This window comes from Electrona antarctica, assembly GCF_951216825.1.
Source record: "Electrona antarctica genome assembly, chromosome: 1".
Taxonomy (NCBI): Eukaryota; Metazoa; Chordata; class Actinopteri; order Myctophiformes; family Myctophidae; genus Electrona; species Electrona antarctica.
The window spans coordinates 26,693,179-26,721,148 of NC_136806.1; the positions used below are offsets into that span (position 1 = coordinate 26,693,179).

At 43.5% G+C, this 27,970-nt stretch overlaps 1 protein-coding gene across 1 annotated transcript; it reads right to left on the reverse strand.

The window, feature by feature from the left end:
* Nucleotides 1-27,949, reverse strand: LOC306925347 (F-box and WD repeat domain-containing 11-B). Its single transcript, XM_079504125.1, has 13 exons — nucleotides 27,770-27,949; nucleotides 22,947-23,015; nucleotides 21,597-21,816; nucleotides 19,099-19,285; nucleotides 18,484-18,574; nucleotides 16,964-17,101; nucleotides 15,838-15,956; nucleotides 8,065-8,314; nucleotides 4,402-4,520; nucleotides 4,206-4,316; nucleotides 4,032-4,110; nucleotides 3,516-3,680; nucleotides 1-1,364 (listed from the first exon to the last, which is right to left on the reverse strand). The coding sequence occupies exons 1-12, from the start codon at nucleotides 27,806-27,808 to the stop codon at nucleotides 3,519-3,521; spliced, it is 1,584 nt and encodes a 527-aa protein (XP_079360251.1). The 5' UTR covers nucleotides 27,809-27,949; the 3' UTR covers nucleotides 1-1,364; nucleotides 3,516-3,518.
* Nucleotides 27,950-27,970: the final 21 nt, after the last annotated feature.

Below are 27,970 nucleotides of genomic sequence, written 5' to 3' on the forward strand. Positions count from 1 at the left end.
TTCATGTTACGGTTGGCTCAACACTCCACCACTGTCAAGTACTTTATTCACAATAAGGTCATTTTCTTCTTTAAAAAATCATTTTTAATATACAACACAATTTTTGACAAGACAACTCCGTTTACAGCTAAATTTGAGCTCTTGAGTTCCAGCTTCTCTCATAACCAAAGCAAGCACGTAGATGATGGAGATGGAGGGGGGAGAGAGAGAAAGTAAGAAAGAAAGAAAGAGAGAGCGAGAGAGAGAGGACAGATGGGAGAGAAATAGTTAGGAGAGAGAACGAGAAAAGACAGACAGGGAGGAGAAATTACTACGCTTAGTATGATTTCTGTACTAAGAACCAAATTATTCATCAAATAAAATTAGAAAATAATAGTAATAATTAAAAAAAAGTAAGAAAGTAAATGTAGAAGAAAAAAGAAAAAAAAAAAAAGAGCCGAGGTGTGCCGGGATGCTGTACCCATGGCAACCTCACATGCACGTCTGTTTCCCCCCCCATCGCTTCTGCCCTGCTTTGCCGTTTCACAAGTCCACATACACAAACACACACTCAGGCAAACTTGAGTGTGTGCGTCCCCTCCCCCCCACCGTCTTCCAAGCGAGTGTGCATCCCAGAGGAGGGGGTAAAGGAGCAAGGGTGGAAAAAGGAGAGAGGCAGGGAGGAGCAAAAGGGAGCGAGAGGGAGCGTGGGAAGGGCGCAAGTCGCCCCCAACACATCTTCTCCCTCCTTCACTCCCTCTGTCTCAAATCCTTCCTTCCTTTCTGAGAGCTGAAGAAAGAGTCTCTGTCTCCTGCATCACAGCTCCGCAGGTCATCCTCTGTCCAACTTGGCCACTATGTGTGCGTGTGTCGTTTTTAATATGTGTGTGTGTGTGTGTGTGTGTATATATATATATATATATATATATATATATATATATATATATATATATATATATATATATATATGCGCAAGTGATTCTGTATCCATGGAGATTATTTTGGCAGGGGTCGGGAATTGAAGAGAAGCTGCTTTGAGTGGCTGTGAAGGAGGAGCTAGGTTGACGTTTAAAGATGAGGTCTGTGTTAATACTGTTATATTAGTGTACTTTACAGAACATAAATTAGTAGCAGAACATGACTTCTCGGGGGTGGGGCGTTGTGGGATCCTCATATGTGTTTTTATGTGTGCGAGTCTGGGGAGTGAGTGGCAAGCGACAGGGAGAGACTTAAGAAGTCTGTCAGAATGGGTTGGTGGTGATGGACAGAGATGACGAGGAGGACAAGGAGGATAAGAGAGGATGGGCTCCCTTCCACGAAGGATGTACCCATCAGCCAATCAGCCCTGGGCTCCTCCAAGAAAAGGGTGCGGTGGGTGGCGCCACCTAGAGGACGAGAAGGGTCAACAGTGATCACTCAACAATTCCAGCAGCAGGGTTTTTGAAACTGACAACAGAGAGGTGGAACACCACATGGTCGTTACGAACAGAGGTGGATCTTTGAGAAAAGCAATTGTCTCAAGCAATCAAACAATATTACAAAAAACAATGTAAAAATATTTTGAGCTTTATCCAGTCACAGACTGCCAAGGACCAGTTTGGACCTAGGTAATTAAACACCTTGAGGGCCCGGACCTAATTAATCCATTAATAAAATGTGCCCATCGTTTATAGCACCCGGACCACTTTTACAGACGGACCAGATGTTGTTGTGAATGTGTGTGTAGCAGCTAACCACACCACTGTAGCCACACCACTCTAGAGTCGATCGACAACAACGGGAGGTAAGAATAAAAATCGCGACTAGCGACTGGACAGCGGAGGGCCGTCAAACACAGGATTTTTTTTCATAATTAGACGGGATGATTTAGATCGCGAGTTATGAATGTTTTAAGATTTTCGTTGTCGTCAGCTAAACAGGCAGGGAACATTTTCGATGACGTGTCACTGTTGTGCAACACCGAGGATTGCGCAACAAGCGCCTCTACGCTGTAGAGCGATGCGATCAGTTTTCATAGCACGGGCAACTGACCGTGAACTTGACGGTGATCTCCGTCCTGCGCCTCCAAGGTGTTAATTATGAAAGCTTTCCGAAGTTATCATCATCTGGCCGTGACCTAATGTGATAACTGCAATCTTAAAAAGCTTTTTTCTCTGAATCCTTTCTCAGATTGAGGTGTTTGATCAAAACCAGGATGTTAGTTAACCTGACTCTGCCAGATGGGGCAGCAGAGAGTACACTGGGTTCCCCCCTCCTGCTCCCATCTGGGAACTCTCAGGCAGACTTGATGCCCGGCCACAAAACGGCCTGGCCAATCAGCAGCAGCTAGAAGCTAGAAGCTGCTGCTAGAAGCTGCTAGAAGCTGCTGCTGATTGGCCAGGCCGTTTTGTGGCCGGGCATCAAGTCTGCCTGAGAGTTCCCAGATGGGCGCAGGAGGGGGGAACCCAGTGTACTCTCTGCTGCCACATCTGGCGGAGTCAGGTTAGATGTTAGTGGCTCATTACTAAAAATGTCTGTACCTCGCAGTTACAATAGCAATGCTTCAGATGACTTATAAAAAGACGGTAGCCACATTAGCTTTAGGCAATTTTGCTTTAGGTTCATTTTGGTGTCTTCAAAATAAAAATCCCAGCTGGATCCGGTGGCAGTGAAGGGACTGCAGACTGAAACAGTAGAGCGTCGCAGTCCCGCCTCCTACCCTGGACCAGGAAATGAAACCCAATGCATTATTCTCATAGACATTTCTTAAAGTATTTATTTAAAGACGGTTACGCCGCGGACAAAGCCAACTCGAGTCGTGACAACTCATGACAACACAAACAATATTTTGGACCAAACAAATAATTACAAAGAAGAAAAACAACAAAAAAAGTGTTGTAACCTGCCGTTTTTTTCTTCTTTCTAATTATTTGTTTGGTCCAAAATATTGTTTGTGTTGTCATGAGTTGTCACGACTCGAGTTGGCTTTGTCCGCGCCGTAACCGTCTTTAAATAAATACTTTAAGAAATGTCTATGAGAATAATGCATTGGGTTTCATTTCCTGGTCCAGGGTAGGAGGCGGGACTGCGACGCTCTATAGGCCTATCTCACAGCATTTCCCCGCCCCCTTTCCACGCCCCCTTTTGGAGCTAGTGGTGTTATTTTTTTTGCGGTCCATAGGCTTCCATGTTAACAGAGGTATTTTCACAAGCCACAAACTACCGTTTTGTAAAGGTAAGGTTTATTCTACTTATTTGAGTTGTTATACCATTGTGTTTTCTTCATATTATTATCGGTCTTTTACATTTTAACATTAGGAAATGCACTGTCTCCAGAGAAAAAAAGTGTAAATGCCTAATGTTAAATGACTCCACTATCTACCGGAAGTGGGCGTGGAAAGGGGGCTGTGAGATAGGCCTATTCTGTCAGTCAATTTGTTAACCTGAACTAGTAAACATAAAATAATTGAAGCAGAAATAAATAGGGCAATTTTCCCCCACTCTGTCTTATTTCATTTCTGTTGCTTACAATATACATTTGAGACATGTGCACATACCTGCTATCTAGAGATGTAAGTGTAGGTACGGGAAGGGGACCGCCCTTCTGGCTGGCCATTGGTCGAGACATTGAGGAAGTCCCAGATCAGAATGGTGTCGTCATGAGAACTGCTGATGATCTGGAACTCATCAAACTGCAGACGGAACACACGGCCCGAGTGCTCCTGGAACGCACAAACACACACTCAGGGCAAAGCATGGAAAAAGATCTTGACACACACGTGTGTGCGCACACACACACACACACACACACACACACGTGTGTGTGTGTGTGTGTGTGTGTGTGTGTGTGTGTGTGTGTGTGTGTGTGTGTGTGTGTGTGTGTGTGTGTGTGTGTGTGTGTGCACACACACACACACACACACACACACACACACACACACACACACACACACACACACACACACACACACACACACACACACACACACACACACACACACACACACACACACACACACACACACACACACACACACACACACACACACACACACACACACACACACACATACCACTAGTGTGCGCAGACATAGGGTGCTGGCAGGGGCTCGTGGATCCAGGGCTGCCTGCAAGTCCCACACTTTGATCTTACTGCAAAGAGAGAAAAAAGTGGAATTGACATCAGAAGACATTTGACATACTATATATAAAGCTGCATTTGCTGCATATGGGTGTTTTTGACTGACCCGTCATAGGCCCCACTGACAATCCTCTTGTTGTCAAAACGAATGCAGCGCACCAGCTCCTCATGGCCCTCCAACACCCGCAAACATGCTCCACATTCTATGTCCCATAATCTGGAGGGAGAGAGAAATTTGAATATACAGATACAATGCTTTTAATTTGTAAAATAAGATTATTTCTTTCCACCCAAAAACATACCTGATGGTGTTGTCAGAGGAGCCGCTAACCACAAGACGGTCTCTGTACTGCAGACAGGCGATGCCCCGCTTATGCCCATTTAGAGTGCGCACAAACTCACAAGTGCTGGTGCTCCATACCTAAAGAGAGATAGAGAGGGCTTATAGTGACATTCCAACGATTTTCAACCTTAAATTCATTGTGCAAGTTAAATAATGAAGCGATCAAAACAGCTTTTGCAGTGCACACTGTGGATTGAATTCTGGCCATTTTAAATATTCAGAAGTTACTGCCAATTGCCAAATGTATCGAATTATGAGTTTCCCAGTAACAGACTTAATTACAACCCAGGGGTGAAACAATTCAGTAAAATTGTATCAATTTGCATTCTATGATCCAACAACACTGTTCTGTAAACAGCAACTACTACTTCTAGGAGTCTAAATTTGTTTTGCAGTGTAAAGAACCGACCCATCAACGATCACGCAGTGGTACTATTCACCAGTGAATGGAGCCTCTTATTAAAGGAGGAGTGGTGCGATGCACAGCGCTCTCTCAAAATAAATAGTGGATGAAGTTCATGAATTATCATAGTATCCAATCATATTTATTTTCTTCACAGTTCACACCAAAGAAAGCAAGCTCGACCATAACACTACTTATTTGCAGTTGGATCACATAGCTTTATTATTTACATTTATGGCTTATGCTTCTCTGTAATGGCCCTAATATTGGTGAACGTTGTTGGTGGTTTTTGGTTATTGTCTGCTGTATCACATAATTATTCTCTCCACTGCATGATAGCATGCTTGTGTGTCTCTGTATGGACAGTTGGATGGGAGTCTGTTGCCTTTTAATATAGGAGCATGGTTGTTGGTGGCACGTGAAGTTATGTTTACTTCTCTATATGATGTCTGTTCTGTCTGTGTGTATCAGACACTGCATGGGATCGCATCAGTTTGTGTGCTGCATGCATCAGAGAAAGCGCATGTCAGAAAGAGATTACATTTATTTGGTGCCGGGCCTTGGGTAGAGTTCAGGCTAATAAATTGTAGACCCTTGCCGAGCTGGGTCTGGGCCAGGCTCAAATACTACGGGCCAGAGTTGGGCTCGGCCTGGAGTTTTGGGCCCGTGCAGGATATGCTCTCAAAGTGTGAATTTTCTTTTTTCATTTCACTTTGATCTTTTACCAACATTTCAAAAATTATTAGCGTATTTTATCAAACACTTTCACTTCTACCATTTATAAGCTCTAAAATGCCAGAAATAATTATAGACTGTTGATCTGGAAAGTAATTAAACTGACATGGCACATGGCAGTTTGCTGACAAAAGGCAATTAATAACCCCATATTACTTTGATCCGCAGTGAAATATTATAGTGATACTAATGCCTTTGGGCTTTGGTTGGAGAAAACAGAGAACAGTACAGAATGGGCATTGTAAATGACGACCATAAATGGCAGGTTTTAATGAGTGAAAGGAACCAGGTTATTTATTGGGGCCAGAACAGCGACAAGGAACTACAGCAGATACAGAGCCAACAGCAAATGCCATCTTTGTGGCAATCTAAGTTGCAATTCATCATGGGTAAAGTAGGACGTCGCCATCCTTTAGTGGTTTGGTAAAGGTTTACTTCGTAGTGCACTCTTGAGGATTTTTCTTGTAGCATCTATTTCAACCAGCTGGGACGCAACAAGCTTGTTATGCAATTTTCCAATTGGAATATCACTACAGGGCAATGTTAAAAAAAAAACTTAAATAATTTGGCACTCAAACAATATTCTATACTCATTTTGGAAATCATGTTAGAACAGATCATCATCTTCCCGGTCCTTCATTGCCATCCCCAGTTCCTGCTTACTGATGCATGTGCTATGCCATCAGGGAACCATAGTTTTCTACCTCTGGTCTGCTCTGAGGCAGGATTCCAGAGAAGAAGGGAAGATATAACCTCATGATCAGCTCTGTAGCAGTGGCCGGCAAACTGTGTTCTTGATCGGACTAGTGAAGTAACACGGGGAAGGTTGCCGTATATTAGAGAAGTCGATGGTGGCTCTTCCAAGAGAGATTTTGCGCTCTCATTGCGCTCTCATTATAAGTGCCATCCAGATGTTTCTCTAATTTCTTTGAAAGTGTCCATGTCTAGGAGCCATGGAGTAGAATCGCCTCGACGGTCGTCCTAAATATTTTTACTTTGAACCTCTTACTAAGTGGGATGACCAGATCTTATGCATGTCATTGCAGGCTGACCAGGCCATACCCTTCATAGTTTTGCACTTTTGGGAAGAAGATATACATGAACCCAAGGTTGATAGTCATCAACCTGTTTCAAAGGAGTGTTGTTAAGTGTTTTGATAACATGGTCATTGTTGGATTTGCATATATTTAAGTATTCAGTTCTTGTCTCGTTGAGATAAAGACCAACACAGTTGGAGGCCTGCTCCAAAGATTGACTCAAAGATTGACTGGTAAGCACGATGTCATCAGCAAAATAAGTGTCAGTTAGGTATTTTAGCAGGATGACGAGAGCTTCTTTTAGGGTTTAGTTGGTAGCCATTATCATTGATAGTATCAACTGACATACGAAGAACATAATCAACAACAATAATAAATAGAAACGGTGTAAGTGTGTCCCTTGGAGTATGCCAGCAAGGATGGGGAATGATGGAGTTTCTCCGTCAGGAGTAAGGATGGTCGCTGAGGTATTTGTATATAGAACTTTTAGAACAGATACAGCCACCATGTCCCCAGCCTTTCCTACACGCAAGGCTGTGTGTCACGAGTGGAAATAGTATTACCTTGCTGTTGCTTGACCACGTCAAATAAACCTTATATCGTCAATTTACAATCAAATTAGCTGGGTATCAGTTAAATTTGTTATTCCACTAAACTAAACAAATACGACCATAACACACTTACAAAATTGATTTATAAAATTAAAAAGGTTTCAAAAGAAACTATTAGTCACTATAATTGCTTCACATTCCTAGAAACCTCATGCTGTTTGGGATTTCATAGTTTATTTTCATATCGCCATCCTCAGGGCAGGAAACAAATCATGAATCCCAAAATATAGCCCCTTGTGAGCACAAGGATCCAAGTTTGAATTCCACTCCAGTTTTGTTTCGTATCCTCTCTGCCCCGGTTACTTTTTGTTTTAAATATTTATTGGTAATTATCGTTTATGCTATATATCAAACAATGGCTAGTTACGTACAAAAGAAAATAGACCAAATAGATCCATTTAAACTAAGTGTATGACTGTACTAGTGTACTCATGCTGTTTGCATTTCTATTAAAATAATCAACCATTCGCTAGGAACTGCATGGCATATTTCTTGCCTTAATGCTACGAGAAACTGTTTTGTTATGGGCTGTATAGTTTAGAACAGATTGTTCCATTTAGCCTTAGTGCCCAAGCTGTAACCCCCCACTAGAGGCCTACTCTGATGCTCCGTGTGCACTGTGTTCACCTTGATGGTGCGGTCTCCCAGCTGTAACCCCCCACTAGAGGCCTACTCTGATGCTCCGTGTGCACTGTGTTCACCTTGATGGTGCGGTCTCCCAGCTGTAACCCCCCACTAGAGGCCTACTCTGATGCTCCGTGTGCACTGTGTTCACCTTGATGGTGCGGACCCCCCACTAGAGGCCTACTCTGATGCTCCGTGTGCACTGTGTTCACCTTGATGGTGCGGTCTCCCGAGGCGGAGACGATGTACTTGTCGTCAAAGTCCACCACATTGACAGCAGCCCTGTGTCCCACTAGTACCCGCCGCAGGCTGATGTCGGTGGGCGAGGCCATGTCCCACACAGCGATGGAGCGGTCCTTCGAGCAGGTCACCATGAGGCCGTTGGCAAAGCGGAGGTGGAGCACAGCCTCGTTGTGGTGGATCAGGGTGTTCAGCACCTCCCCTGACGTTACCTCCCACACCCTACCAGGAGGAGAAGGGGTGGAGGGGGGGAATGAAGTAGGACATGGGGAGAAAGAAGAGGGTAATGATGAGATTACAGTCATTTGAGTGTTGTGGGGTAAAGGCACATTTTAAAGAGTGACCGAAGTAAAAAACGATGGTGAGTCGCGAGTAAAGAATTGTTAGTAACAAAGAGGTTAGAGTAGAGAAGATGTGAAATGGAACAAGAGCCAGGGAGGACAAACAACGCAGTCAGTGGAGAGAGAGTTATGTGTATTGGGCTTACAATAGAGAGCAAGGATTGCGGGTGTAAACAGTAAACACACCTATATGCTGGAGCATTAAGATACTTTTTTTTATGTTGAACTTCACCGTTTGGCAACAAGGATCAAACGCAGAACACACTGGAAAAGCTGACACTTAAGCCTATAAACAAGTGCCCGTCAACCGTTACTAAGGAAGTGAAGTCACCTTTTCCTTGGATACCGCCCAGTGAGCACAGCAGAAGTGTGAAGTAATAAGGAGGTAAATGCTGAGCTTCTGTGTGCGGTAGCCAGCTCACAGTGCCAACACACACACACAAAAGAGATGCAAAGACACATTGCAAATGCATCAAATAATTTCCCCGTGTCACACATACAGTTAGGATATACAGTTTATCTGATGGATATAAACTCCTGATAAAGATAAAATAAACTGTGGATTTTTGGCAATGATAAAGTGTTGTACTAACGGCTCAGGGTTATTAAGGCCGTTTCTCTGTGGGTAATACACATTAAAAAAAAGTTTTAGCTGAGCACAGAATTCCTGTGCCAGTTGCCGTGGGCTCCCCCCCGTCCCCTGGCAACGACCACGCGACAGACTATCAAATATGAATGACTATTGACTGACTATCGTAAACGATACAGACAAGGTCGCAGAGACGGTTTGTTTATTTTTGGACCACAATTCTTATATGAGACGATTTAAGATGACCCCATCTCCATAGAGAAAAACTTCCGTGAACCAGGGGATGAGCGATTGCATCAAGACTTTGGCGCTATACTAATAGTATAACGCTTTACAAACACATCAACCACCACTGGTCCTATATACGGGGAGGCGGGTGGGCGTGGGTGAGGAGGCGTGGGGGTTGCACGGAAACTCGTACGAGAATTAGTCACTCGCTCCCGTACCATCTCGGCTCCTGGGCCGGAGGTAGACGCCTTGCGCTCCCGTACCATCTCGGCTCCTGGGCTGGAGGTGGACGCCTTGGCGACCGAGGTCTAATTAGTCACTCGCTCCCGTACCATCTGGGCTCCTGGGCCGGAGGTGGACGCCTTGGCGACCGAGGTCTAATTAGTCACTCGCTCCCGTACCATCTCGGCTCCTGGGCCGGAGGTGGACGCCTTGGCGACCGAGGTCTACCGGTTAGCCGCTTAGCTTCCGTTTCAAGGCTCCATCGCTCGCCGAAAAGGTAAGTTCATCGTGAGCTCAGCCGTTTTATTTTATTTCACTGTGCGTTTAGCAGACGATCTGCGTTTGCTAACCACCACCACTAAACCACAAAATTACGTGGGAAAGTGGACAGGGTTAACCCCCGACTTCACGAGCTGCCCCAGTCCTAGGAAAACTTTTAGCAGCTTATTTATTTTAATTTTATTCTATATCCTCATTTTAATAAAGCTGTAATGGTATACAAATCCAGACTTATCTGGGGAACGGACATGCATGTGCTGTGATGGAAGTTGGAACAATCTTTACCTCGACATGAAACAGGGAATTATAATCCAATTTGTTTATTTGTTTTTGTCTAAAATCAAATTATGGTAGGCTATCATAGAAGTGTGACACACAGGGAGTTTTACTGTGAGGGACAAAATTCATACATGTTTTTACATCACGTTTTCGGTGTAAACTGTCTGCCATCACTACCAAATTAATCACCCATTTCAGCTTGACCCGTTATCATTTTGATCTTATCGAGGCTACTGTGTGTCTACATCAGCAACGTATTGTGGACTTGTAGATCAGCTCACATTGTACGATTTAGTTAAGCCTTTAGTGGAGACTTCTCCTTTCTGCCTCTCGCAAGACCAGCCGTTTAAGATTACATGTGCCCAGAGTCTCGCGCTAACTCACACAGCAAGTTTCTTTTTAACCCATTCTGGGCGGGAACCCCTTTTGGTGTTTTAACTAAGCATTATGTTATACTTTAGCTATTGAAAAATAGCAGATCTACAAGCTCATAGCGCGCCACGAGCTTGTAGATCTGCTATTTTTGAAAAATCGAAGAACGACTGACATAGAAACATAGCTTTTTCAGAAAACTGACAGGATGTAGAAGACATTTTTAGAATCTGATCTCAGGCCTAAATGGGTTCATTTAAATTTGAACCTAATTTTTTTATAGTCAAAAGGTTCATTGTCTCCACCAGGCCGAAGGCATGGGAGAGAGTATGTTTTGCACTCCGTCTGTGTGTGCCTGTTAGAGCGCCACCAGGAGGCTGACTTTTGATATTACTCCTCCAGTTTGCAGCATGCAATTTACTACTAGGCTGAGGAATATATCCCACCATTTTCACATTGGCCTGTTATAGCGCCACCAACAGGTGGATTTTTGCAAAACACATTTTTGGAACAAAATTCCTCAAATCATCTAATGGCCATCCAAGGCGTTAGAATAAATGGCACCCTTTTCACATTGGACTATTATAGCGCCACCAGGAGGCCACAACGAGAAGTTGACCACAATAATTATGTAACTCTCTCTCACTGTCTAGTTGAGATAGACAAGTGGGTTAGTTGTTCTCAATACGTTGGCCTGTTTTTAAGTAGCCTAGGCTATGATCTTTGTTTTCAAATAGTCTAGCCTAGTTGGAAGGCTACCCAAAGAATCCACAGATCTGCTTATGAGGGTAATCAAATAAATATTTCGTGAGACATGGCGTCACGGACCCCCAGCGAATCAGGGGTGACTTGGAGTCCCTGTTGGGGAACCCTGATCTACACCCAGCCCAGACCAGTAGTAGGGGCTTGCATTGACTACACAGACATTAAGGGTTGAAATTGGCATAATTAAATTGGAGAAATTTGAAAAGGATATTAGAAATTGTTGATTAAAATTGATCTAGTGTTATATTTGCGGATATATTTTAACATATTAGGCTTTTACACAGGCCATGTTCAGCCGCCCTCACATATTCGCACAACAATGCACACAATCTTAACTAATCATCTTGAGTTTGCTTTCCATATAGCAAATACACAGGCCATTGTTCCCACCTGGCGACTTCACACCCATGAAGTGGGTACATTCAGCTGCGTCATATTCTTGAAAACTCACTGTATGTGCACATGCATGTTCTGCCATTTTTGAAAAATGTATGTGCCCATACACAAACATATTACCACTGATATTTGATCTATACATTGTTTGAGTCAGGCCTGCTAACGACCCCACTGTTATTTGTCATGGTTATTTTATTTCTTAGGCATGTTTACTTTTGACTCGTAGAAACGAGGGCCATCATAAATAATGCATTATTGCATGCTTTTATTTTGAGGTGTATGACCAAGTGTCTTTGAAACTACACCACCAAATTCCTAGCGTTGAAGTCGAACTTCACCACAGACACACGTGCATCGCATTTGCGTTGAATTACAAAGGAAGGACATTAAGGATGCCAGCATGGTAGAATCACTATGAAAAGAGAGGATGGAGGGAGCTGTGAATAATAATATTACTATAAAATGGGTCACCATCATCCTGAGTTTTCACAATTTTACGCATTCTTCCCTCCCGCCTAAACACACTATTCCTTGTGTTTTTGGCACAAATCCGGGAAGATGGATATTTGTCTGTTCAGCACAGTATTTGGATTTGTTTTACTGTTAACACAATCAGTCCCGGGATTCCTTCACTTCACCCCCCTCATTTGCAAAAATGTTGGCTTTTTGGATTTATTGGTGACAACAGCGTCGGTGAATGCAAATAGCCATGAAGCCCAGCTAAGCATGCAGCTCCACAACACGGTAGGGCAGGCGCATGATTACCAAACTTCCTCGCAGGAGGACAAGTTAAATCCCATTATGCTTTATTTAACCCGCCTCGCCAATAAAGTTAACTTAAGATGTCTTAAGATGCTGCATCATATGGTGGTGTTGCGCCCCGAATGTGGCATGCTTCTGAAGTTCAGAACGGTTGGGCGATGCGCCGTGAGCCTGTTTTTGGCACACGAGACGACACCGTTGTACCACAAAGTAAATCTGGCAGAACGTGCACACATCAATGCCTGCCAGTCTGCCAAGTCTCAACAATATCATCACTGGTTGGCTTGTTATTGTGTTTTCAGAACGTCGTTGTTTAATGGTTGTGAGTGACTCAACAGTCATCTACAGGGTCCTCCGTATGGAAGAACAACTATTGAAACAGCTACGTCCAATGTTCTCATTGTTAAAATAAAATGCGACTCAAGCATGCAAGTAGAAAGTAAAAAAAACACACCCATGTGAAATGAGGGGCGCTCTCATTGTACATCACCATAAATGGCCATTTACTGCTTTTTATATAGAAATACATTTGATATTATGCATAATTAAGTTCAGCCTTTTGGCCCGGCCCTCCAAAATATTTTCTGTTTCTCATTTGGCCCCTTGGGAAAAATAATTGCTCACCCCTGCTCTAGAACACTTAGGTCATCTGGGGCTGGCCTACCAATTGTTCACCCCATAGTTGGAACAAAACATGGTGAAGCAGCATTTCACTACTATGCACCACAAACCTGGAACAATATTCCAGACCATTAGGAAATTCCAACTATAGACGTTTTTAAGTCCAATTTAAAAACATTTAACATTGCTTCCTCACAATGATGTCTATCAACTAGGCTTGATAGATAGCCTGATAGTCTGGGCTTTAAATGAGCTGTACTGTACTTTGTTTGAATGTGTATGAAAGGTGGTATTGCCTTGTCTACTTGCTCAGAGCGAGTTAACATACAGTATAGTCATTATAGCCTAGTCTGTATAATCATTCATAGGCTCATTGTTAGACCATACTTATTCATTTCACATATAGATAATTAGATCCCTGACTACATGTCGACAGACTCGACACATTCAGAGATAATGTGGAATATTTTGGATCTGTACATCGTCCATAACTCCTATATTCGCTCGCAGTCTGCGAGGTTTCGCAGCCCCAAACACTTTTATTGGTTGAGATATACACGCTATTATTTATTGGTTACTTTGATCGGTTCAGGAGACGTCGCAAGGAATGAACAACGCTCCATATCACGACAGTTTTTCACACAATATCGCCGTCGGAACAGTCTCTTTGCCTGTGTGGATAAGGTGTAAACCGTCCTTAACCGTTTGACCGCTACCATTATTCAATCCCTCCGCCGCATCCTGCCAGGGTTTTATCGCGCGTAACACTTACTTTGAAGAGCCAAATATCCGTAATCGCATTTTACTATGAAACCATTCCGTGTGTGTTGACGAAGCTGGTGCTTGTTCTCTCGGTCGGTGTTGGAAAAAGTGGACCGCGAGTATCACAGCGCCTGCTACAGGCCGTTGAAAACGCTTGTCTGGGACAAAGCGACCCCTCCAATGTCGCTTCTGTGAGATACAGCCGTCTGAAAACAGAGCAGGCAATGTAAGTGGATGCGCTCGCATCTTCAAAGTGAGCCATTGGCTCAGAAGCATAACAGAGCTAACGAACCGTAACCTTCGATACGATCGTATTAAAACATGCATTAAAGAATACATCGCTGTTAAAACGGCTTTTCCGGGTGTGGCACGCTACGCTATTCTACGTGTCTATGTTCCTGGCAGGCCTCGTGTTAAGACTGTTTCCACTTCCAGTCGTTCCGATCGCAGAACAGCGTTGGTTGATAAAATAATAATAATAGTCCCTTTCGATCGCTGGCTGTAGATCGACACGTGCGTAATTTAACTTTGGCAATGGAACCAAATTGACCAGCTCATTCAGACAAGACGGCTCGGTTCGGTTCAATACATTATTATTAACCGTTTGAACGCTACCATTATTTAATCCCTCCGTTGCGTCCTGCCAGGGTTTCATCGCGCGTGACACTTACTTTGAAGAGCCAAATATCCGTAATCGCATTTTACTATGAAACCATTCCGTGTGTGTTGACGAAGCTGGTGCTTGTTCTCTTGGTCGGTGGTGAAAAAAGTGGACCGCAAGTATCACAGCGCCTGCTACAGGCCGTTGAAAACGCTTGTCTGGGACAAAGCGACCCCTGCAATGTCGCTTCTGGAGATAACTCAGTCTGAAAACAGAGCAGGCAATGCAAGTGGATGCGCGCGCATCTTCAAAATGGCCACGGCCATTGGCTCAGAAGCATAACAGAGCTAACGAACGGTAGCTTTTAATACGATCGTATTAAAACATGCATTAAATAATACATCGCTGTTAAAAGGGCTTTTCCGGGTGTGGCACGGTACGCTATTCTACGTGTCTATGTTCCTGGCGGGCCTCGTGTTAAATTCAAGCACCGCTGTCTGTCTGTGTGTGTGTGTGTGTGCCCACTTCCGCAGTCACCAGTGTCACCAGCGAACTGCATCTTGGGACGGGCACAGATTAATACTGGGACACACTTTTCCGCCTAACAGACCCACAGTCCACATGGGGAAAACGATACTACTAGCTACGATACTACTAGCTACTCATTTGTCAGTCAACAGAACTTCTTCTTTGGGGAAGCATCGCGCCCAACGCGGGGGTTGCGTGGCACAGGCACCTGAAAGCCAGCTGATAGTTGGACGGGGGCATGTTAACGTGTACACACAACTTCACAATCACAGTACACTGTGGAGGACTTTCGTTTCGCATCGCAGGAGGCATACTATGGTCCGTGTGTGTGTGTGTGTGCGCGTGTGCGTGTGCGCGTGCGCGCGCGCACGCAACACATAATAATGAATAACCCGTTAACATATATTCAGAACGGGTAAGGACTAGTTTAACATAATTCCTGCTACTGTATCATTTATGGGCAGCAAAATGAGTTCACATCTTTGCAAAAGTTTTCCAGCATGGATGAAAACAAGACAACAGGACATCAACACCGATTGGCTGTCAGGGCGCCATGCGCAGCAAACGTCGCTTCAATTGGCTATCAGGACGCAGTGCGTTGAGTCAGCGTCGTTCAGAAGAAATTCTGCCCAGCAAATCATCCCCCAAATATTTCTGTCAGAAATATTAATAATAAACCCCCCCCCCCGAAATGAAGCATTACTCTTGGCAGCAGGAACCACATACTTCTAGGACAGGGACAATAACTACATTACCATGGTTATGTGATGTACACACTTGTGTGATATATGTCAGCATTATAAATGTCTTTCTTATTCCTTGGTGAAGTGCATTTGGTTGTGGTGGATGTGGTTAACTGCAGAGACACGATTATTCCTAAGCCACACCTGGTTTAGCAAATCATATAAACACAAGTCATCTGTATGTGGCTTGTACTGTTGCCTGCAATGTTTGATGTATTATTTTTCACACATTATAAAACTACTTTTATGTGCCATACCTGACAGTGGAGTCAGAGGAGCCGGTGACGATGACCCTCTCATCATACTGCAGACACAGCACTGAGCCTGTGTGACCCGTCAATATTTTCAAACACTCCAACGACTGCTTATCCCAGATCTGTATGGAAAGACAGATAGGAGGGATCGGAAGAGACAAAAAAAAGAGAGAGAGAGAGAGAGAGAGAGAGAGAGAGAGAGAGAGAGAGAGAGAGAGAATGGAATTGATGCAAGCCAGAGGGAGATTGGGGAGACAAAAGTAGAGAGACAGGGATAGAAAGAAGAAAAATCAGGGAAGAGAGAGAAAGCACAAGAGTGAGGATATTAGTTAGGAAAGTGGTTGTGAAAATGTAGCAGATTTGGGTCAGGCAAAGAATGGCCTGAGCTCACAGTATTGTTCATGCCCCATTTCCCCACTGCTGCTGTGGCGCTCAACACTGTTGTGTATGCATTTGTGTACGTACGCACGCACGCACGCACGCGCGCGCGCGCGCGCGCGCTCGCTCGCTCGCGCGCTCGCTCGCTCGCTCACTCACACACGCACGCCTCCTCAAAACAAGACAAATCCCACTTCTCCCTCCATCCTCCCCTCCCTTTCTTCTATTCTCCCAGGCCTGACGGATGGGGGGGGGGGGGGCACATAGCAAGTCTCTAGATGAGTCCTCTTATCCCATAATACACTTGTGTTCTGTCTGACTGTCTACTGGTAACCTCAGCTCCACAGACGGCAATAACAATGGGATGATAAGCTGCTCTGGGCCATGCAAAATAACACACACGATGGGAAAAGGTGCACACGCACGCACGCACGCACGCACGCACACACACACACACACACACACACACACACACACACACACACACACACACACACACACACACACACACACACACACACACACACACACACACACACACACACACACACACACACACACACACACACACACACACACACACACACACACACACACACACACACACACACACACACACACACACACACACACACACACACACACACACACACACACACACACACACACACACACACACGCTCACACACACGCTCATTTCTACAGTTTGTGTATCACCTGCACTTAAAGTCACAGACACTACGGCAGTTACCTTGATAGAATTATCCCTAAGGCCGCTGATGATCTTGTCATCGTCATACTGGAGGCAATAGACGCCTTTACTGTTCTCTGAGCGACATTGGATCCTCTGCAGGTTGTGTCTGCCACACCGCCAGTTAGCTTCGATAGTCTGGAGGAGGAAGAGGAAAAGACGGTGAGACGGAAATGCAGAACGAGTGGAGGCACCCCACCACCCTTAGGGCAAGGGGAGGGGAAACGTGCAGATTCAGAAGCATGTGTATTATTAGCAAGGACAAAAACAGATGTGAGATCTGCTGGGGTGGGAAATGGGGATGGGGCGTGTGAGACTAGAATAGTGCCGTTCTACACTTTTAGCTTAGAATACACCTAGGGGCGTGTGATATAATAAACGATTAAATTAAAATGTCTCCAATCTGCCTTTTCAGAGATTGATTGGATTATAGGTCACGATACAGTGAGTTGCAATTGTAAACATTAATTTTACTCTAGTACGAAAGTGTCGCTTGCAAAAAAGAACAGATCTACAACGGCTCACAACACAACACAACACAACACATTGTTTGCTTGAAGATCTGTTCTTTTTGCTCATACACGCATTCAAAGTACGCTCTTGGGAGCGATAGACATAAACTCCAAAGAGTTGGTCACTAAAAAGAACTCGACATCCGTCATTGGAACCATTTTGGATATTCCAAAACCGAAAAAGGTGCAAACAAACGATATTAGCAAAAACAACGTTCGAACCTCAGATAGCAACACAAGGAACCTGTTTAACCACCTCAAATGCAAGCACCATAAACAGTACGCAGAGTCAAACAGCGAGGTGGTCCCTGTACGTAGGAATGGTAACACGACAAATGTTCTGGTTTATCAACATTACATTGATATGTACTGTTCATTCATATGCGGTTTCCCGTCTAAATAAACAAATAAAGTAAAACCACATCAAAAGAAAAAGCACCGTCAAACATTGAGTGAGGGCTTCCCTTAAGTGCATGAGCTGCAACTATAGCAGCCAGTTGCTACATGAGCAAAACGAACAATGGTACTACTGAAGGCAATGATTCTCAGCCCTTTTAATTTCAAGGACTCCTGGTTTGATTTGCATTATAGACTGGGGGTCTACCACCATTTGATATGATTTTTAGTATTTTCCATTTTATGTCTAGTACTCCAATCTACACAGTAAAATCCTCTGTGCTCTAGATAGTGTACAAATTGTACAAAATGGACACATAAGGGTCCTTTGTAGGGCTATAGTTACACTGGAAACGAATTTGGGTTGTACAGTTATTCTGTTAATTCTCTTAAAAACCCTATATGAAAAAATGAATTGTGATAGATTGTGAAACATAAATTTGCCTGGAAAGAAATCGTACCAATAAATAATAAATAAATCTGTCGCCTTGCAGAGGGAAAATAGCATCTGCCATTAGGATGAAGAAGGCGCTTGTAAACAAAGACAATTACGAGGTGTTTTTGAAATATGCTCATTTGATGTGTGACTGCAGATTGGCTGTAACCTCTTACCTCTATGTCTTGGATGATCTTGGGATAAAGAGAGTGATAGTAGGAGTTGGGTGGGACTTCTGTAGTGCGGTTTTTAAACAGGTACTTTTCCCTATGGGAAATAACAAATTAAATAAATTAGATATGCACATGCCCTGAAAACCTTTTACTTAAAATCAGACAACGGAGACTGACCCAAGTTAAAGTAGTAAAAGGCAATCCCTTTCTCTCGTAGGATACGCAATATAGTCAGGTAACCACTAAAGAAAAGGAGAATGATGCACAGAGCCTCAATAATTGTCATAAACTGGAGCGGAGTTCACTTTAACCCATTCTGACCTGAGATCAGATTCTAAAAATGTCTTCTACATCCTGACAGTTTTCTGAAAAAGCTATGCTTCTATGTCAGTGGTTCTTCGATTTTTCAAAAATAGCAGACCTACAAGCTCATAGCGCGCCACACGGTGGCGCGCTATGAGCTTGTAGATCTGCTATTTTTCAATAGCTAAAGCATAACATAATGCTAACACCAAAAGGGGTTCCCGCCCAAAATGGGTTAATTATATTTCTGCGAATTATAGCAACTAAATGATTCCCCCTTCCCATGTCTTATTGCACGACTGTGTTCACTCTCACCACTGGTGTCTCTCGGACAGGCCCTTCCAGAGGGGGTCTGTGCGGACCATGCGCTCGATTAGTTTCTTCCACAGCATGCCCTCCGAAATCACCCTTTGCCACTCCTTACACACCAGTTCTGCCGAGCACAGCGAGCGGGCATCCAGGAAGGATAGGATGTTCTCTGCTATATGGTCCAGGCCCTGGGCTGGTGACGTAGGGTGAGAAGGAGAAGAGTTGAGAGAGTGAGAGTGTGTGTGTGTGTGTGTGTGTGTGTGTTATGAGAGGGAAACCCTACTCCCTACTGTTTGCATGAGCATAAAGTCATCCTGTGTGTATGTCAGTTACTGTGCTCGTACAGTGACAATGCATTTTGTATGGAGGTCAGATTTGATGTCAGAGACAACATTAGGCAAAATCCTAATATTCCTTATCCCATAGCCGATGCTGTATTGCAGAGATGGGTTAATAATGTAGTCATAACTGTGGGTGATTTATATAGCAACAATACAGCTCCATCTCAATGAATTAGAATATTGTGTAAAAGTTAATTTTCTCCCGTAATATAATTAAAGTGAAACTTTCATGTATTCTCAATTCATTGTGCATAAAGTGAAGTATTTAAAACATTTATTAACGTTTTAATCTTGATGATTATGGCAAATAGCTCATGAAAATAAAAATACTATCTCAACAAATTAGAATGTTTTACGATACCACAAAAAAAAGGTTTTAAACGAGAAATGTGGACCATCTGAAGTATATTAATGTATGCAGTCAATACTTGGTCTGGGCTACTTTTGAACAAATTATATCATCAATGGGGCGTGGCATGGAGGTGATCAGCCTGTGGCATTGTTGAGGTGTTATGGAAGCCCAGGTTTGTTTGATAACAGCCGTAAATTAATTTGTATTGTTGAGTCTCATACCTTCCTATTGACAATACAACCTAGATTCTCTGTGGGGTTCAGATCAGGCTAGTTGGCTGGTCAGTTAAGCACAGTAATACCATGGTCAGTACACCAATTATTAGTAGTTTTGGCTCTGTGGGCAGGTGCCAAGTGCTGCCTGAAAAGGAAGATCAGCATCAACATAAAGCTCGTCAATGTACGGAGGCACACAGTACTGCAAAATATAATAGATGGTTCTGTTGAGACTCTGGACTTGACAAAACAGTGATGATTTGTGCCATGTTATCTGCTGGTGTTGAGCCACTGACCACTTTTCAACATCTCTTCATATAATTGGTCCTCACTAATGTTCATGATAAAACACCACCATTTTTTCCTACTCAGTCTGTGTCTCATAGGAGGGCTTTGGGCAGTTCAGACACCCGTCCACCAGTGACATCATCATTAGGCAGATTTCTTTTTAAACAAGATTTGTTTTAAAATATATTTAGATTTTTATTATCGTGAGAACGATGGCTTCAACTTTTGCGTTGCAACTTTTCAGGAAAAGAAAGCCTGCCGTTTCTATTAGCTTGGATTCACCATCGATGATGTCACTGGTGGACGGGTTTCTGAACTGCCCACAGCCTTCCTATGAGACACAGACTGAGTAGGAAAAATTGGTGGTATTTTATCATGAACATTAGTTAGGACCAATTATAGGAAGAGAAGTTGAAAAGTGGTCCTTTAACAATGGTTTCAACACAGCCATCTTTTTAGAGTACATTGTGCTTCAGTATGTTGACAAGCTACATGGAGATGCTAATTTTCCATTCCAGCTCGATTTGGCACCTGCCCAGTGTCAAAACTACTAGTAACTGGTGTACTGACCATCGTATTACTGTGCTTAACTGACCAGCAAACTGGCCTGACCTGAACCCCACAGAGAATCTAGGTTGTATTGTCAAGAGGAAGGTGTGAGACATGAGACTGCTGTTATCAAAACAAACCTGGGCTTCCATAACACCTCAACAGTGACCAAGGCTGATCACCTCCATGCCACTCCCCATTGATGAAATTATTTGTTCAAAAGTAGCCCAGACCAAGTATTTGGTTTCTGGGTGACGTTAAGCTGGTCAATACAAATTTGAACAAAGAGTATTTTGTGTCACTGGCCAGTACAGCAGCAAAGAAAATCATTCTGGTTAATTGGAAATCTGACAACTGGCTGAATGAACTTTCATCATACTGTACTCCAGAAAAGATACTGTACAATGTAACGGGAAAGCCTGCTAGTTATGAAAAGATCTGGGGTAGGTTATTTGAGGTTCTACCTTCAATATCTGATTTTACTATGAGTTGTTGTTGTCAAAGGGTGTTATGGACAATACGGAGTAATGGAAGCTGTGTAGTTTACCTTTCTGGGGCAGGGGTGGGTGGGTTTTTATTTTTTCCAGTTTTGTTTTTTGTGTGGCGGTTCCGTTTGTTTTGTTTTTCAGTATGTCTTGTTAAAAAAAAAAATCTGTAAAGTGATCTGATGATAATGTGTACATTGTCAATAAACAAATCTTTAAATGAAAAAAGATTTGATGTCGGAGTAACTGTCTGTGTGTGCGTCTGTTATTCTACCTGGCAACGCAGTGATGAAGTCCCTCTGCAGCATGGGTTTGAGGTAGGAGTTGATGTGGCCGTGTTGGTAGTGGCACATGCGGGAGATCAGGTGCTCCACAAACTCCACCTGGTCGGCTTCCGACCACTGGTCAAACAGGGCGATGCAGTGTTCCTTCTCTTTCTCATAGTTGCCCTCTGATGGACGCTTGCGAGATCCCGTCACCGGACCGTTACTAAGCTAAAAAGACCAACAGAGCACAGGTACAGGTTTAATAACTGTTATCATACCCACTTAAACATTCACAAGACATTTAAATCATTAACATGGCTGGATGTAAAAGGTTCATTGCTCAGATTTTTTTTTAAGTCTGGATTTGATACTGTAACTCTTGGACAGGATATAGGTGTTGCACAACTGATCCTGTATTACAAATAGAGGCGCTCCGATCAAGTCTTTGGGGTGGATCCTGATCACCGATCGTTTTTTTTCACGACTGGCCGATACTAATCTTGTGCGTAAGGGGAAAATTGCCTATCACCGATTGAGTCATTTGGAGTGAAAATTGCCGGATCGCCGATTGGAGCACCTCTAATTACAAAATACAAAGGTTCAGATGGGCAATGTATGCTGCAGCAAGGATAAAACAGTAGCCCAGGCCCATGTCATAGGCAGTCAACCACCACAACATTGTGCCAGTTTACCACCTCCTGCCAGCACTAGAAACAGGAATGTTTCTACCTGAACGATACCATTAAAGGTATAATTTGTGTCACTTACAATACTCCTCTGTACCATTGTATGAAACGTGATGTCTTTCTATCATGCTGAATTTACAGCGTTTCTTTCCCTGTAATCTGTATTTTCCAACTGTACTGTCCATGGCGACTGGATTTCCCTTGAGGGATCAATATAGGTCTCATCTCGTTGAATATAGCATGTCTATAAGAGACAAAGGATATAACAAAATAACCATTTCACCGCTATGCTCATTAATTAAATGCTAACAAGTAATGATACACATTTACTTTCTTTTCATTACAGGCTTACATACTGAAAGCAAATGCCATATCCGATAATATAGTTCTCAAATCAGTACACCTTTAAATGCATTTTATTTTTTCCCTCTTTTTAAATAACAGTTGCATTTAACTCTATGGCCTTTCACCTGTAGGGAAAGTGTTTAACGCTATATATGAATGCTTCTTCTTTTACATTTGTTATAACCTTTCAAGAATTTGAGGCTTGTGGCAGCCCTAATAATGTCCAAGTGAATTTTATTGAGTATTTAGCCTGGTGTATTTGAATACTTCTGTGCTTATTTATGTGGGTTTTTTTGCAGATTAATGCATGGCCAGTGAGGTGCACACCTTGAGAACTGTGGTCTTCTTTGGCGACAGGTCATCTACGAGGTTCTGTGACTCCATCGTCGACATGTTCTGTGGAGACGGGAAAGAAAACACAAGGCAGGGGTGGCTTAGCATCGGATCTTTGACTTGGTGTGTGTGTTGTGTGTATATATTGTTTGTATCAAATACACTAATAAAGCCAGGGCAACGGCGTGGACAGCATTGAATAAATAAGAGTAGCGCAAATACAGCCAAGGAAAAGGTAGCGAATATGATTTCTGGAGAATACACGCACGCGCGCACACACACAGCTAACTAATGGAGTAATGCAACAAAAAGAATCTATCTGCTTTCTTGTCTGTGATGTGGCCTAAGCAGTCTGGACAGGAAATTAAACTGCAGCATCTTGGGTATGTCACTGGCAGCAGCTCAGACACCGGTGTAATGAAACTAGAATCAGACAGTGGCTTTCCAGCGCAAACAAGAGGAAAGAATAGACAAACACATGGTGGAGGTAACTGGATCCCACACATGTACATAGCATGACTGAAGATGGAATGCGATTTACTTCCTGTTACCAGTGAATTGCATACAAGGAGAATTTGTACCAATACCACCTTCACACAAAAGGTGGCTTTGAAAAATAAAACTTTCAACTGAGCTGCAGGCTGACAAACATTTCCCAAAGAAATACTTTGCGTAGGTATAATAACTTGTCTTCTTCACAGAGGCATTTCGGTCAGATTGATTAGACGTTTATAAGAGGATTATGGTTTCTGATATATATATGAATGATATTTGCCTGATGAAGACCTAGTAGGTCGAAACGTTGCAATTTGTTGACTCTAAATAAAGTAAGTCTCGGAACTCTAGAAACTAGTGCGGATGTTCTTTCTCTTCCTTGATGTTTGCCTTGATGCCTGACATCCAGCACCTGCCCTAAATATAAGCATTGAGATGTGCACACAATCTTCTGTGTTCTGATAGTAAATACAATCTTAAAGTTATAATTTAGGACATACATATAAGGCCATAAACAAAATGAGGGTTTACTTAAGTCAATATGTTCCAAAGTATACGGTCTCTTCACCCCACATATCCCTTTAAACGAAGACTAAATAAATATCAAGAACTGAACAGTGACCGAACAATCTCTGTGATAGCATCTATTAGACACACCACAGTTTTAATTACAGGACAATTAACATATTCTCTCATATTGAAATTTCTCTTTTAGTCTTTGGGCATGGATAGCACTGTAATACTTCAAAGCTGTCCTATGGGTACCTAATCTCCAAATTGAGAAACCTGGACACAACCTATGTCTACAAGACGGTCAATGATATCACACATCTGGGAGAGAGAGAGAGAGAGAGAGTGAGTTAGTGAGTGAGTGTCATAGTCAGAGGCTTTGAAAATGTTCATCAACGGGTGAAATACAGGTTCATCTGTCTATATACACCAAAACTTTGGCATTGGGCGTTTATACTCGGAGACATTGACCAAAACCAACAGAAAGCCACTCCAGATCATAAGGTGGTGCCCATCACCAACACAAACAGACACAAGGTCAGTTATCAAGACCAGTGCAGACAGGACAAGCAGGCAGGATGGGCTTGCTGGTAGTGGTGGTGGTGACCATGCAGAGCATAAAGACAGATGGACTGATAGACCACATTAAGCCAGGAAGGCACAGGCAAGCATGTAGCCTCTCAGAGCTGGAAGGAGACCCCCCCCCACCTCAGTCCTCACACCTCCAGGTAGAAAATGATGAATAAACATTGCTCCTAAAATGTGGGGGTTATTCTCTGGTTACCCCCCCCCCCCCCACACACACACACACGCACACATTATCATCACACTCAATCCATCCTGATATCTTCAGCTTATGGGGGTAAAATACTCTATATGGACATTGTCCAATTATTTTTAACTTCATAATGTTGTCCAAATCAGATACAAAAACGTAAGTAGCATAAAGCAGTAGAGGTTACACTAGATGTGGGTTATCAAAGCAGAGGTTCTGTTTCTCAACCAGAGAGGGCTGGGGGGCACCAGAGATGAACTCCAGAGCAGTGTTCTTTCGATGGGCAAGGAAAGGAAGACAGAAGGTAGGGTAGACAAGGGGGTGTGAGGAGGAGTGGGTGATGAGAGGTATAGGGAGTGGGACAGGGCATAAGGATAGGAGGGGCAGCAGAATTAAGAGGAGAGAGGCAGAACCTGGTTGTGAGCCCGGGTGGAGGGGATGCTCTGCAGGCACCTGAGTGCACACAAACTCTCAGCCACCGAGGAGCAGCCCAGCCAGAGAGAGCGAGGCACAGAGCACTGTGTGAGAGAGAGAGAGGGAGGCAGGGAAGGAGAGGAGAACGATGGGGAAGAGGATAAGAGTAGAGGAGAGGGCAGGAGACAAGTTGGGAGGTAAAGGAAAGAGAAGGGAAATTGATGAGAGAGGAAGGGTGGAGGCAAATGAAGGGATATATGGATAGGTGCAGTGGTGGTGGGGGAGGAGGAACAAGACGGTGGAGAGGGTCAACAAAAACAAAATAATAATAATAGTGAGTGGAGATTGGAATTGAGGAGGGGTGTAACCATCGAGAGTGAGGGGAGAAGAGGGGAAAGGAGGTAGGGTAGTGGGGGGGGAAAAACCAGTATTAGAGCTACACGCACATTGGCACAGTGAGCGCAGGAACACACATCCCTTCACAGACAAGATATAGACTGACACAAACACACATACAGAAGCATTATTAGACATGAAGTGGAAAGGGGTAGGCTGAGGAGAGGAGGAGCTGTGGGGGCATTGGTCACTTTAATAGTTTTACATATACCCTATCGACTGTTCTGCAACTCTTATGAGAGGTTAGTGAAAAACACAGGGACAAAACACACACACACACACACACACACACACACACACACACACACACACACACACACACACACACACACACACACACACACACACACACACACACACACACACACACACACAAAATTGTAAACAAACCTGTACAATCTTGGCCCTACAAAATGGTGAATGTTAAATACATGTATGGCTAAAATTGTTGTGTAATATTTGAGTTTATTACAGTCCAATACCTAATACACTACACATTTTTTGTAATAAGGGCCATTTCATGTGAATGACTACTAAAAAAGGTCCACCCGAGGCACTTTAATAGACTAGACAATACTAATATTGCCTGTCTGGGTCAGGGTGATAATCAATCACCCGTTACTACAAGCCATTTATGATGGTATGAAACAATGTGTTCAAATGAAATGGGATGATCTCATGACTGCATCCTGTAAACTTCAGTTGCCCACCATAGCTTAATGGAACAACAACAAACACCAAGTGGTTTTTCAGTTGTCCCTCTGTTATCATATGCAACTACTATTATTACATGTGTGGACAGGACAAAACAATTGCAACCAGTGGCCCTAAATATTTACGACCAGGAATATTGCGGTTTAATAAAAACCCAATTTCCTAAAAGCACTCTTCTGGCCTTGCGCTACCGTCATGAAAATACACAACAGAGGTAAACAATTTCGGATTCAAATCCGTAAACTTATTTCCCAAACATATGTGGCTACAAATCCAATCAACAATACTCAACTGTAGGCTATTCAAGTACCAACGAATTAGCCAAATGTGTGGCAAAGTGAGCCACAGCTACCAAACGGCTTCATATAATCACTTTGACCCCTGTGATGCTGGGGCTAGCAAGCTAATATTAGCCACTTAGCCAGCTAGCAGATCAACATAATTTTATTTGGAAGACGGTAAACAGACACCATTAGTTCTACAACTTCCCACCGGGCGACACAATATAATATACTGGCTGTATCTTTGTGTCGAGAAAAACAACAACACAAAACAAGTCTGCTAGTTAAGCAGCCAGTGAGCTGTTTGGGTTCAGATAATGGCTGTCAAATGGAACTAGATTTTTTTCTTTGCATGCTAGCCTGTTAAGCTAATCGCTCTAGATCGCCAATCATGGTAACGCTGTGTGAATGAAACAGCAACACACTTCCTTCTACGCAGTTCTCAAAAATATAAACACACACACAAGCAGCACATTGCCATTTTGGCCACACACATCCCTCCTGCGAGATGATGCGTTGTTATCATTTCGTCACGTACATCAAAGACTCGAGTAAAGGTTACCTCAAAGTAATGTGGTTAAAAACAACCACCCTTTTTAATACGAGGTGCTTCGTACACAGCTAGCCGACGTTAGCCTCGTTAGCTGTAGCTAACGGCTTTTTATTTTTGTTGCCAGTCACACGAGCCTTTCGCTGCCTTACACCAACCCGATTGCCATCGGAAAAATTTACGGCCATACGACCCAATAACACTTATGTTATTCTAAATTCATGTTTTGGTCAAACTCGACGTTTGTGCGACGGGGTATAAAGGATCGTTGTTGTAGCCAGCAGGGCCTGGGCAGTCAGTGGCGCAGCGTCACCGCAGTGAACAACTACCCCGACAACACACGGCTGTCTCCGGGCCCACGGACTTTTCAATAACCTTTCGACTGGCTACTTTTAACTACCGACAACAAATACATGCGTTTGGGTGGCAAATGTTTCTTTTTTTTAATGTAGCTGTCGTCGTTCACTCCACAGAAGAACATTCGTGGCATATATCGATTATTTCAGGCCCTCCTCCCTCTAATTTCTGGTCCCCCCTCCTTCTTTCTCCTCCACCTCTACCGACGAGTGGCTTCAGCCCCCCCGTTCCTGTCGTCGAATCGAGTTCGGTGCCATAATTATGTGGTTAGATTCACAATTAACACGTCGGGTGTCCCGAGATGCCACATCCGAACGAATCTTACCATTAATTCCAACGTTTTGTCCTCCATCTCCGGTTCCATGTTGATCAGATCCCCCCCGAAACTCGCTGTGAAAATGGAAACCCAGCCCTGCGTCGGCGGCCCGCAAATGCAGAGACGTCATTCACTTCGCTCAGCCACACCGCTTGGAGGAGCAGTGTCAAAGGAGTGGGTGGGGGATGGTGACGCCGACATAATGAAGAG

Bases quoted from the DNA above. Each gene is read 5' to 3' on its own strand.
- LOC306925347 (XM_079504125.1), bottom strand. From the start codon at position 27,808: ATGGAACCGGAGATGGAGGACAAAACGTTGGAATTAATG. The intron at 23,016-27,769 runs GTAAGATTCGTT...CCGTCTCCACAG, and splicing joins ACAAAACGTTGGAATTAATG to AACATGTCGACGATGGAGTC. The intron at 3,681-4,031 runs GTATGTGTGTGT...TGTGCGTTCCAG, and splicing joins TATGTCTGCGCACACTAGTG to GAGCACTCGGGCCGTGTGTT.